The sequence below is a fragment of the Vipera berus genome (genome assembly GCF_964194415.1).
Source record: "Vipera berus genome assembly, chromosome: 1".
In the NCBI taxonomy this organism is placed as follows: Eukaryota; Metazoa; Chordata; class Lepidosauria; order Squamata; family Viperidae; genus Vipera; species Vipera berus.
Window position 1 is genome coordinate 153,754,657 of NC_138202.1, and position 13,186 is coordinate 153,767,842.

Below are 13,186 nucleotides of genomic sequence, written 5' to 3' on the forward strand. Positions count from 1 at the left end.
TGGGAGTTGAAGTCCATGAGTCATAAAAGAGCCCAGTTTGCCTACCCCTGGACTATGCTCTGTGAAAAATCCAGTCTCGTATCTTACTACATGGTAATGATACTGGCTATCTAGGCATCCAACGCTAGTTTTTTCAACTTAATAACAGCAGATACCTTAATCAATTAAAAAACAACTTCCTCTACCAGCAAATTTTGGCTGCTGTGAAAGGACTGGTCTTTTTTTAATTGCAAACTGTCAACATACTTTTTAAATTACAAATTGTTTGAGATACTTTGGTATTCAGCAGTAGATCAAATCCAGGAAAAGAAGCACTAGCTAACAGGCTGCAAGGCCTATGCAGCAAAAATCTAGATGCCAAGGGTTTACAAACACTTCACTTTCAGGATACTTTTCTACTCCAGGCAACAAAACGCCTTGGTCAACCCCTTACTGAAAGTCATTAATGGTAAAGGTAAAGGTTCCCCCACACATGCGTGCTAGTTGTTTCCGACTCTAGGGGCCGGTGCTCATCTCCGTTTCAAAGCCGAAGAGCCAGTGCTTGTCTGAGGATGTCTCCGTGGACATGTGGCCGGCATGACTAGATGCCAAAGGTGCATGGAACATTGTTACCTTCCCACCGCAGTGGTCCCTATTTTTCTACTTGCATTTTTACGTGCTTTCGAACTGCTAGGTTGGCAGAAGCTGGGACAATTAACAGGTGCTCACTCTGTTACGCGGCACTCGGGATTCAACCCACCAAACTGCCGACCTTCTGATCGACAAGCTCAGCATCCTAACCCACTGAGCCACCGCGTCCCTTTGAGCCAAAAAAGTCATTACATGGAGTCAAATGACACTGTAGAATAATATCCTAGGGACAACTGCCTGTTTGTTCATCTAGCCAAGCATTGCTCAGTGCCACTTCCTCTCCAAGGGCCAATTTCTTGAATCTTCAGATAGAGCTGGAAGAAATGTCTAAGTGAAAACCTAGATGGTTGGTTACAGCCAGAATAGATAACGTCAAGCAAGATGGGCCAAAGGTTTGGGTCAGTAAGACTCAGCAATTTTTTCAGTCTTTATTTACTCTTTTCATCATAAAGTCTTATCATGTCTAACATCCGTTGATAAAAACATACTCATGAATTACCTCACTGGGTGACAGCAAGGCTGTATCAGTTGAACATTTCATTGAGGGTTATGGAAAATGGTAACAGCAATACAATTTATGCTGAGTGCATAAATTAAGTTATCCACCTTTAAAACTATGGGCTGGGAAATCTATTGATTAATCCGTTCAACCCTACTTCATCAGTTCAATATTGATGTTCACTAATCAGTCAGGAGTAATACTATTGCTCTCTGGAATAACAAAATGAACTCTTTGGAGTCATGATTTCCAGTTGTCATTTTAACTGTGACCACCTCCTGCCCTGGCACTTCTCTGAACATTTCTCCACCAACATGGTAGCAGTACACAAGTTCACCCTCCTGTCAATAATCAGTTTTCACTACTTGTTCTTAGATGTTTCCTAGTTTGAAAGCCTTGTTGTATACCTATTACACAAAAAGGATCAACAGAGTGCAATATCCTTCAATTGAATATGCCATCCCATCCTCAATCCTTCTACAATTATAGCTTTTATGTCAAAGCTTTACAGCGCTATCACCTCAAGCAATATTTTACAGCTGTCAAGAGTGATTTATGCAATGACTCCAATGGCAAAATGAAGTCCTCAAAGGAAGTGCTGTCACACATTTCCATAGAAAATAACTTTATTAAAACAAAAATATTGATGTGCTATGTAAATACCATTTTACCTCCAAAGATACCTAATCCGATCAGTTCTTCAAAAGGTTGTATAAAGGATGTGATGAAGCTTATGTGAAAAAACACATTAACAGTACCAGTTCTATTATGCAGAAATTAAATACTTCCTGGTTTAGTTATTATTGAGAAAAATTTATTTTGATGCAATTGGACATAAGATTCACATATATTTCTATACTTTAATCTTTCCTCTACTTTGAATAGGATAGTTTCAGAGTCAAAAAGAATGTAGCCCTCTTTGCTTTTAGGCAAGAGTAATCCCATTGCAATGTATCTCCAGAAATTCTGTGCTTCTTTCTATTTCATAATAAGCCACCGAGTAATAACTGTAGGGCAGGGCTTTTCAACCAGTGGTACAGGTACCACCTGTGGTACATTGGCACCTAGCAGGTGGTACGCGACCATCCTAGTAAAGTGGTAGCGGGGGAGGGGAATGAGCTGAACCGGTGGCAGCACCGCACAAGCCTGAGCAAGAGCCGGCTGGAGCTGCAGGGTTCTCAGGGCTCAGCGGCAGCACCAGGATCAGCGCTTCTTCGGGGTTGTCAGGGCTCAGTGGAAGCGCCAGGATCAGCGCCAGGCTCCAGCTGGAGCTCGGTGCTGATCCTGGCGCTTCTGAGCCCAGAAGAAGCGCCGATCAGCTGGAATGTTGCAGCATCTCCAGGGTCTTGTGATTTATATTCAGATGCTTGGCAACTGTTTCATATTTATGATGGTCACAGTATCCCAGGGTCATGTGAAGTGACCAAAACCTGCTGGAACCACCCAGCAGAGGGGGGGGAATAAAAACCAAACACACCCCACCCCACCCCCACTGCCAATCCTCAACAGAAATGCTCAGAAGAATGAAAACCTCAGACAGGAGGAAGAGCGCCGCCGGGCGGGCAGGCAGGTGTCTTGCTCGGCTGTGGCTTGGGGGGCACTTTTTTCAGTGCCACTGTAACTTCGAACAGTCACTAAGCGAACTGTTGTAACTCAAGGACCACCTGTACTTCATCACTTTTTTTTCCTTTTTTTTTGGTCATCAAGTTTTTGACACCTTGCTAGGCAACTGGTGGTACTCAGATGTTGCCATATCCTAAAAGTGGTACAATGGATGAAAAAGTTGAAAAGCCCTGGTGTAGGGCATAAAATTCAAAATCTTAGCCAAATGACTCTATTAGATAAACAGAAATAGGAAAGGAATGCAGCTTAAGCACAACTCTGTAATAGAAGTAGCAGTAACAATTACATGCGTAATTCCAAGCAGTAATTTTTCAAGACCATGGAAGTGTTCCTGTGCTTAGCTTCCTAGGAAGGTAATGAACCCAGGAACATTTCAAGGTTGCTATCCAAGGAAACCAAGATTAATTGCTGTGCCCATGGTTTTTTAATCTGCAATTAAGGTTAAAAAAATAGAACTCCAGATGTTGTGAAACTCCAGCTTCAACTTCCCTAACCAATATGGCCAATAACAAGGGACTGAGGGCATTGTGCTACTCTATTTCTGCTACACCTGCTCTATTTAACGCAAAGGAACTTCTCACTAGATATAAGCAGATATGCTTATTGTTGTTGTGACTCAGTCACTATCCTAAAAACAGAGAAATGTAGGTAATATCTCATTTTCAGGGATAAATAAATGGAAATGCATTTGCTTTAATCCAATGAATTCATAATCAATTGCAAACAATGGTATATGCATGAACATATGTAATCACAAAGGTGTGATTACAACCTTTGAATGTTCTGCACACAACTTCTAATACATTTTAAAGGTCAATAAGCAGCTCTTGCAAAGCCCAAGCCTTTGTTTTTAATTTCCATATCAGTATTACTTTTAACCACTTCCAGTCCAGATGCTCATAGTTACTCTGAGTTCCTTATGCCTTTATTCCATATGCAGTTTGTATCTGAGGAATAGAACTTCCTTATCCAGCATATCCACTGAATTCATTATTAATGCAACAGGTTTGCCACCATCAGGTGTTGTTGTTTTTTTACAAACTTCCCATTAACTGGAAATCTGTAGGTTTTGTCGTTTCCATGGTTAGTGGCTGAAGTTAAACAACAGGTTGGATTCACACAACACATGGGCCCACAGTAATCTAATTTAGATTGAAGCTATCTGAGCTCTGTATTCCATTTATATGTAGAAAGAGTGGTAGGTAGTTCTCCACTTATGACCATAACTGAGCTTGAATTAAGGTTGTAAGTCATGATGGTCATTAAGCAGGTCATCACATATTTGCATCCAATTTTAAAACCTTTTCCATGACAGTCATGAAATCAGTCACCATGGTGATTAAGTGAACGCCAAGGTCAGTAAGGTTACTAAGTGAATACCACATCAAGCGAATCCATTGGCTACAATGAATAATTGTAAACATTGGTTTCTGATAATATATATATATATATATATATATATATATATATATATATATATATATATATATATATATATATATATATATATATAAAATCGTGGTCATATGACCACAGAATGCTTCAAACAGCTTTAAATGCAGGCCAGAGTACTCAATAGCAATAGCACTTAGACTTATATACCACTTCACAGCCCTCTTTAAGCAGTTTACAGTCAGCATATGGTCCCCCAACAATCTGGGTCCTCATTTTAGTGACCTTGGAAGGATGGAAGGCTGAGTCAATCTTGAGCCAGTGAGAATCAAACTGCTGACAATCGGCAGAACTAGCCCGTAATACTGTATTCTAACCACTGCACCAGCACAGCTACGATCATGTGACTGGGGGTGCATCGAAACTTTAAATTTAGGTCGTAAATAGCCATGGGGAGCTTTGTCATAATTTTATTATAAATTGAGGACTACCTGATGTGATGGAATATAATCCAGTGTCACAGGAAATAGGAGTTCTTTTCCAGAGATTAAAGAGACAACATAGCTCGGAATCCTGTATGCAGGAAAAGGAAGAAGGCAGACATCCCCCACCGCCACACACACACCAGCAGTTCAGTGTGTATATCTAATAATTACGCAGGTAAGTCTGCCAAGGTTTCTATCTATGGGTGAACAATAATAAATTTCTCATATTGTCGTCAGTTCCCTGGGCCTGACACTGTACAGGAAAAGCTAGAATTCTTTAAAAGCAATAAAAAGACAAATTCATGTTGCACAATAAGAAGAGTCAAGGATTCACTGGCATGCCTTCCCCATTCAGTCATGAAGCTTTCTAAATAATCTCGTACCAATCATAAAAATAGAATTTGTGCTACAGACCTATTTGGTTTTACCAAGTTACTAGGCTGCAAAAAGCCAGATGATCACTAGAAGGCAACAAAATGTTACAGGTTTTCTGCATCTCTTCACCATAAGCTTGTGGCTGCCAAGTCTTTCGTGCATGTTTAAAAACCAGAGTTTCTTCAGGAGATCCTGAGAACTGCAATATGGTAACAGTGCTAGAAATCTCTGTGAGAGACCTACATTGGTTTGTTACCGAAACAACTAATAATATACTCATCTAAAGTTGAAGTCCTAGAGATTTTATCCCACTGAACACATGACCTATTTCTGAATATAATGGAACACATAAAATTGTGGTGATTCTCTATTCCTTAAACAAGGCCAACATCTTAATCTTTGTTCCGTCAGGAAGCCAATCAAATCCAACAAGATTGGTAGTTGCAGCTTCTTGATCCTGGGCCAACCCTTTTGTGTATACATGTGAGACTGATGTGTGTACAAAGAAAGAGCGACTTGCATTATGCAACTGCTTCCTCTGTCTAGTTCAGACATGTCAAACACAAGGCCCGGGGGCCGGATCCGGCCCGTGAAGTGGTTTCATGTGGCCCGCGAAGCCATCCTGGAAACAGTGAGGGAACGGCCCCCACTGCCTTGGCCCTGGCCCAGAGACCCTCCTTCTTACAGAGACCCTCAGATCTGTCCCACTCCTGCCCAGGCACCCATAGGCACCCTTGATGCGAACTGTAGAGCTGGCCACGCCCACCCAGTAGGCCATACGCACTCTAGCCACGCCCACCCAGTAGGCCACGCCCACCCTAGCCATACCCACCCGGCCCCCTGAGGGCAACCACAATGCTGATGCGGCCCTCAATGAAATTGAGTTTGACACCCCTGGTCTAGTTCCTTTTGACCTCTCCCATCTGTGAAAGCTGCAGTTGGAGAGTTACTGAGAAAATAACTACTAGGATCCAAAAAAGGGCACCACAAAAGTTTGACAAAAAAAATTGAGAACATAAATACCCACTAATATTCACAACCACATTTGCAACAATAGACATACTTTTTCCTGACCTGGAGACATTGTTCTAAGGAAATGTACTTATCCAAGCTTGTTTTGTTTCCAGGAATTACATTTATTAGTGAATGGAATCCTTCAGCAATGCCAATCCACCAATGTCACCACAACCATTGAAGAGATACAGGAGTCACAACTTCTTTAGAGTTCAATTGTCACTTTATGATTCGTTTCATTGTCACAATTCTCAAATGAATGTAAACAGTGCACAGGTGGGCCTCTGAAGCTTAATTAAAACTCAAGATTTGAATATATCACAAATTTGCATTTGTCCTTTGAATAGATATGCAGTGCAAACAACAATAGAAGAACAACAACATAGCTATGTATTACTGTAACTGAATAATCAGAAAATAAAATAAATGAAGCCCTGAGAAATAATTAATATTACTATTCCCTTATCCAGATGCATTTTGACAAATAAATGTACATCTTAAGTTCATAAACAAATACATATTGTATGATTCCTACTGAAAGTAATGATTCATTGTGCAAATCTAAATCAGTTAAACTCTGCTGGTTAATGACCACAATAAAGTTATTTCAATTTGAAATCAGTTAAACCTTAAAAAAATATGTGATTTAACCTCTTTGAAACAAACGATTTTCTTAAATTTTCCCCAAAGTTATTACTCAGTATTTGAAACAATATATACTCAAATGATTGTTTAAACATAAATATACTGTATAACATCAAGCATCTTATTCTATCAAATCAAATGCACCATTTCTTTTAAATATATCGCCAAAGTAGAGGGGTTTTTTTATTCCATGATGTGAAGCAGCAATTAGTATAGATCAGGGGTGTCAAACTGCCGGCCCACAGAACGGACATGTCACCAGGAAACCGTGCCCATCCCATTGCCAGCAATGGGGAAAAAGCTCTGATACATCGCGTGACATCACGTGACATCGCGCGTTTGACATGTCTGGTATAAATCAACAAAATCCACAGTGGAAAATATTTATTAGTCCTTAATTTGTTTGAGGTTTACATATGTATGCAAGGGGTAAAAGTTGCCTTTAGAATGACAGTCACATTTTGTATATAATGTGATTGGATTTTTAATATCAATCCAGTATTTAAATTCTGATTTGACAACTGGGCACATTCTTCACTGTTCTCAGATTGCCAATAGCTCTGTGCAATACTTTGGATTTTATTCCAAAAAAGATTCTTTGGGCCATACAGGGGCATGAACATAACACCTATCTCAGATTCTTTTTCTGGGAACAGTAGGAGAGGTAATCTTCTAAGACATCGTTGGAATAAAATCCAAGGTACTATACAGCCCAAATTTTCTGGAACATTCACTGTTAAATTTATAATGAGGATATGTGGAGTAAACTATCCTTACGCGTTACACATGCATAAATCCAAAACCATATTATTTTGAAATACATATAATGCTGTATTTCAACACTGCTTTGGAACAATTCACTCATAATCTTAAGTGTAATAGAGAATGTAGGAAATAGAGAGAGCACTGACAAACTATGAATGAATTCAGTGAAAAGTAATAAATATATAAGGAGGGAAGAGATATGAATCATTCATTGGAAATAGTAAAATATGCATATTCAGCATGCGTTCTTACATACAGTACTTGATTTTTAAACTTGAAAACAATCACAGTTCCAGACATACAACTCAATTTTCCCAGAAGTGGAATCCTTTCCTCCTTCCTTTCTGTTGTGTACTAAACTGAAAAATTAAACCATAAACAAGATCTCTTTGAAAACCCCCACATGAAGAGAATCATTCACGTCACTTCAGCAATTCAGTAATTTAGCAATATGCAAACAGAAACCTGCTTAAACACCAATCCAGAGCTGTTTTTAAAGGAAAGTGAAGTGGATTGCTGGTGTGGAAGAGGCTATTCCTTTAATACGGTGTTTATCAACCTTGGCAACTTGAAGATGTGTCGTCTTCACTTCCAGGAACATCACAAGTAGCGTGCATCTTCAAGTTGCGATGGCTGAGAAACGCTGTTCTAATCTCTGGCTAGGATAACAGTCCCTATCTTAATTTCCTAGAATGGGTGGATTGATACATCAATAAAAGACACATTCAAGAGGTCTCGGAAAGAAGCACCACACACTTTATAGGTATTTAAGAGCCTTCAGTGAGCATCCCAACCCCTCATGGGAAGCCGGCTTTCAAAACTTGTTTTGAAACAAATGCAAGAAAGAAACTACTTTACCATCTTTATGATAATAGGTAACATCCACTTTTCTCTCCTCTGATCCAAGCAATGCCTGGGCAATTTGGGCAATGTGGTGTCTTTTGGTTTCTGGTCCATGAAGAAAGTCACAGGTGCAGGGTTTTTGCATGACATCTGGCCGGGAGAAGCCCGTCATCTCACAGAAGCCATCATTGCAGTAGATGATCGCACAATTCTGCACTCTAGCATTAGCAATGATGAATTTTTTATCTGCAATAAAACAACAAGGTATTTTTTCAAGAATCTTATGGTTTCTCAAAAGCCTCAGGTGTCTGTCTAGAGAAGAGCTGTTGCTGCATCTAATTTCTACATACGGTGAGCTTTAGCAGACGCTTAATACCACTCTGGTATACCAAAGCTCTTTAAAAGTGACTCGGTGGAATGCAGAAGAATTAAAACTCAAAATCAGCTGACTTCGCAGGAGAGGGAAATCTGTTCTACTGTAGGAAGCTGCTTGCAAAACAGTCTGGGTGAAAAGCTTAATACTGGCTTACTGTTCTATTGAAAAGGCTTTTCCTTTGTGCCGAGTACTGCTTGTCCAAGCTCCTGAAAGAGGCTTCATTTCTGAGGGCCTGAACTTTAATGAAAGCTTTGTAATAGGCTTTTGGACTGGAAAAAAAGAACAGAGGAAAGTTAAGATAATATCACTGGGCTTGCAAATAAGTCTGCAAACATATTTAGCAGATCAAAAACTAGCTTTTCCACCACCACCACCAGAAACCACCACGGTGGATGTTAGTTTTGCTCAATATTTTGCAGAAGCCCTGTTCGAATGAAAAAGGCTAGCACGTATCTTGTCTTTACAAAAAAGGTTCTCAAAAACAGAAGTCCACTCATGAAAAGATGACTTATATTGGGTTGGGCTGTTGGCCATCCAGCCCCAGATCTCTCCAGAGCAAACATATGACTTAAGCCCCTCCAAAGGACACTGCAGCATTATAGTCCTTAATGTAACAGAAGGGGGAAATGATGAGATGGTACAGCAGAACCAAGCTGCCTTTATTAAACTGTGGTGAAATGAAATGAAAATGCAGTGTTGTCCTCTTAAGCCTCCTTGTTTCTTTTTTGTACTCCTGCCTAATTTGGGAAATCCAGCTCCTGGCACCTATCTAGCCCTTGTCCAAATAAGTAGCCCATCTATTTTCTAAGGTCTATTGACGTGGATATTATTTCCTACCACTTAGTACTTGGGTCATTTTAACAGGAGATGCCACGGATAGAGAGACCTTTGCATGCAACGTAGATGTTCTGAATATGAAGCTTATTTGGCACAGGAACACTGTACTTGTGCTAAACAGAGAGACACCTGAGAGCAGAGGTTAATCTAGGGCACTGTACAGTAAGGAAAACAATTTGGGGGGGACAGGGGCTACCTGAAGCACTCCAGCAGTATTCTGCAAGAGCAGGTTGATTTTAATCCTCTTGACTGCCCTGTAGAATGATGCTCTAAACAAGACTGTGGGATTCTAGTTTTCACAAAATCCAAGTGAAAAAATTTAATTATACAACACATCTAATCCTGGCTGTATAAAGCAAGATACTTTGACTGGACCGATTTTCATTCTCATATGGAGAAGTAATCCAACAGAATCGCAGAAACATATGGCTTTAGATGATCATAGGAGAGTAGAAGGGGGCAAATTATAGCCTCGATTATTAATTTACAGCTTAAAGATAATCATGTACTCTAACCAAGCATTTTACTTGAAATACCCATGTAGAGCTTCTCTCTACAGAAGCTGCATTGCCTGCTCAGTTTTGCTGAGCCTGTTGTTTTCAATGACAGGCACAGCCCTGAAGCCACATCTGTCATAACATTAAGGACCAAGGCACAAGATATTTGCCTCACATCTTTTCCAAGCTTCATCAGAGCTATCACATGGCAGAAGTGCACACGAGCTATCCAAAGGCTAAACATATTTACACTTGAAGACACAGTGAGAAGTCTGCAAGGCAGTACACATCTGTTTTGATTTCTCTCCATCTCATTCACATATTTTGAAATGTTTCTCATGCATGTCATCTTCCAAAGGAAAGATCCTAATTACTGACAAGTTCTCTTTGCAGCAGCCATAACTTATGTCACTCAATGGCCTTGTGATGTATTTCCTAAGGGACAGATACCGAGTGCACTAACTTTAGTGGGTTCCTTCCATCCAGAAAAGTTGCACAATCTGACTTTTACAGGGTAGGAAACTGTTACCTTGATATCCATAGCATCGTTATGGAGTTGTTAGCAATCTACCTATATTCTTCTTAGGGTAGTTCTGATGTATCTAGAATTTATTATCTCATGGCATTCCAAAGATACTTTTCCATTTTCCTGTTTTTAGGGAATTGAGACCAAAATATGTGACAATAATTGAAAGATTAAATTTGTAATCCTCTACACTTATCTAAAAGTAAATCCTTATGATTACAGAAACACTTATTTACAGCATTGCATTAACCCGTCTTGCAACTCTAACCCTATTTTCAGAACAAACATTCTTGAAATGCTTAAAATGAAAGCTCATGCAAGCCACCATAGTTTATACTCAATATTAGACAACTTTCCAAAGGGCACTGTACTCATAATTTATTGCAGTTTTGCAACAATTTTAATGTTTCATTATGACAGCCCACAAAAAGTTTTTACTATGGTCAAATGTTGTTTACGATTCTAAAGGAACTCAAGGCACCATCAGATCTGTCCGATTATAAGGATTTTACAGCTCACCCAGAAAAATCCTAATTCATCCCAGCCAGCAGCCCATCTTAAAAAAAGGGCCTGCAAGAAAACTTTTTCACAAAGTCATGTCAAACAAGTACCTCCAGGCCACAAAAAGGTCCAAGGTTTAAACTTCCAAGCAGAAAACAGCACACAACTTTCTGGCTGCCCTTCCAGGACTTTAGGCCAGCCAAAGCCCCCCACCCCCACCCCACCCCATCACCCCCCGATTGTGGGAACATGCCTAAACAGGCGTGTGCGTTTCGTTCGCGGCTCATCTGAGCCGAGGGAAGGAAAGAAAACAATTTACCGACCCCGTGTCAAGGCAAGCCGACCTAGGACGGGAAGGAAAGCCCACCTCCCCACCCGATCGCCGAGACGGCTCAAGCCACCCAGAGACGCCAGGAGCAACCCCTGCCAAACCCGATCGCTTCTTTATTATTTATTTATTTATTTTGGGGACTTTATGCGCCGCCCTATCTCCCGAAGGAACTCAGGGCGGCTAACAACAATAAAAAAAATGCAATAATACAAAAGTTTTTTTTTTTAAAAAAAAGAATTAAACTAGCAGCCCCAATCATAAAATTAAAAAAAAAAACATTTTAAAAATCCCGGTCGGTCGTCGGTCCAGGTCAGCCTGATGGAAAAGGAAGGCACGCTTCTGAGCTTCAAACTTGTCTTCCTTTCCCCGACGCCACGAGCCACCCGCACCGGCGAGCCCCCTCCTCCGACCCCAGGGAAACCTTCCCGTGGGGGACGCGAACTTACTTTGCCCTTCGAATTTCCGGATGATGGTGCCCAAGAAGGTGTTTTGCGGCGCCACGTGACCTCTGCGAACTGGCATGTTGCTGGATCTCCACCTCCCCGGGCGCGACGCCTCTCCTCCTCGGCTCGCCGGCTCGCTCGTTCCTCCTCTCGCTCTCGCTCTCCCCTCCGGCTACCCTTTGCGAGATCTCATCGCTCAGCGGCCGGCGGGCAAGGCTGGCTTGTGATCTTAGCAGCGCCGCCGAGCTCGGACAGGCTCCCGCCCGCCCGGAGCCTGCTCCATGCTCAGCTTCTGCATCGGGGGGCCGACCTGACCCGCTCGCTTTCCCGCCGCCACTTCCACCTACCTACCTACCTACCTACCTACCTTCCTTCCTTCCTTCCTTCCTTCCTTCCTTCCTTCCTTCCTTCCTTCCTCCACACCCCCCCCCCCGCTGGAGAGAGGGAAAAGCAACGGCGCTCCGAGGCGGCGGGGAACCTGGCTGAGGGATCCGCCCGAGGTGAGGGAGCTCTTCCGCGCCTCCGCTTTCTCCTGCCGCGGAAACGCCGGACCTCGCCCAGTTCTTCTTCCCCCCCTCCCGGCGCGAGCGATGGTCCGGGCGCCGAGGCGGGAAGGCTCGGGCGCTGGCGTGTGCTCGCCGAGCCAGAGGGAGTGACGTCCCTCCCCGCGCGGTTACGGCAGCTCGGTTACTCAAGCGTGGCTCAGCGGCAGCCAGCCCGTAAAGCTTCCCCCGGAGACGGGCGACGACGACGACGACGACGAGCGGCGGCTCCAGCGGCAGCGCGGAGCTACGACCCTGCCACACGCAGCCACATCCCGAGGAGGCTGTCGCCGCTGCTGCCGAGCGGGAGGGGAGGAGCGAAAGTGCCAAACTTAGTCGGGGCAGCGCGGTCGAGATGCCGGGTGGCGGCTCCGGGCAAAAGCTGTTAGCGCCTTCTCTCTCTCTCTCTCTCTCTCTCTGTCTCTCTCTTTCTCTCTCTCTCTCCACCCCCCCACTCCGCTTTCCCAGCGCTGAGAGGATGAGCCCAGGAAAAAATCCAAGGCAGCCGCCCAACCTTGCAAAACGGGCGTGCCGCCGGTGAAGGGAATAAAGAAAAGGCCGTATATATACATTCACATCGCCTGTCTCACTTCGCTTTTGCGATCTTCATAAAGGGCTGCTCCCTCCCTCCCTCTCTCTCTCTCTCCCCTCCCTCCCTCTTCTGGAGTTTTATCCTGAGGCTTAGTTAGCCTCAGCACTATGCACAGAGGAGGCCGCTGGCGTGGATTCCGTTCAGAGTCCATTCAGTGCCGTGCTCTTTTCCAGCGCTGAAGAAGCACAGCTCTTCTTAAGAAGCGGGATGTAGGAAAGCCTTGGCCTGCTGGGGGTCGGGGGGGGGGGAGCCATTTGGGAAAGGCAGGGG

The 13,186-nt window shown here is 42.9% G+C and overlaps 1 protein-coding gene across 1 annotated transcript in view; it reads right to left on the reverse strand.

The window, feature by feature from the left end:
• Positions 1-11,932, reverse strand: part of KCNH7 (potassium voltage-gated channel subfamily H member 7) — a 321,521-nt gene extending 309,589 nt beyond the window's left edge. Inside the window, exons 1-2 of the mRNA XM_081314535.1 lie at positions 11,786-11,932; positions 8,287-8,517 (exon numbers count right to left, since the gene is read on the reverse strand). Of these exons, the coding sequence (XP_081170661.1) occupies positions 8,287-8,517; positions 11,786-11,861 (307 nt within the window). The 5' untranslated portion in view covers positions 11,862-11,932. The remainder of the gene's footprint in view (positions 1-8,286; positions 8,518-11,785) is intronic.
• Positions 11,933-13,186: the final 1,254 nt, after the last annotated feature.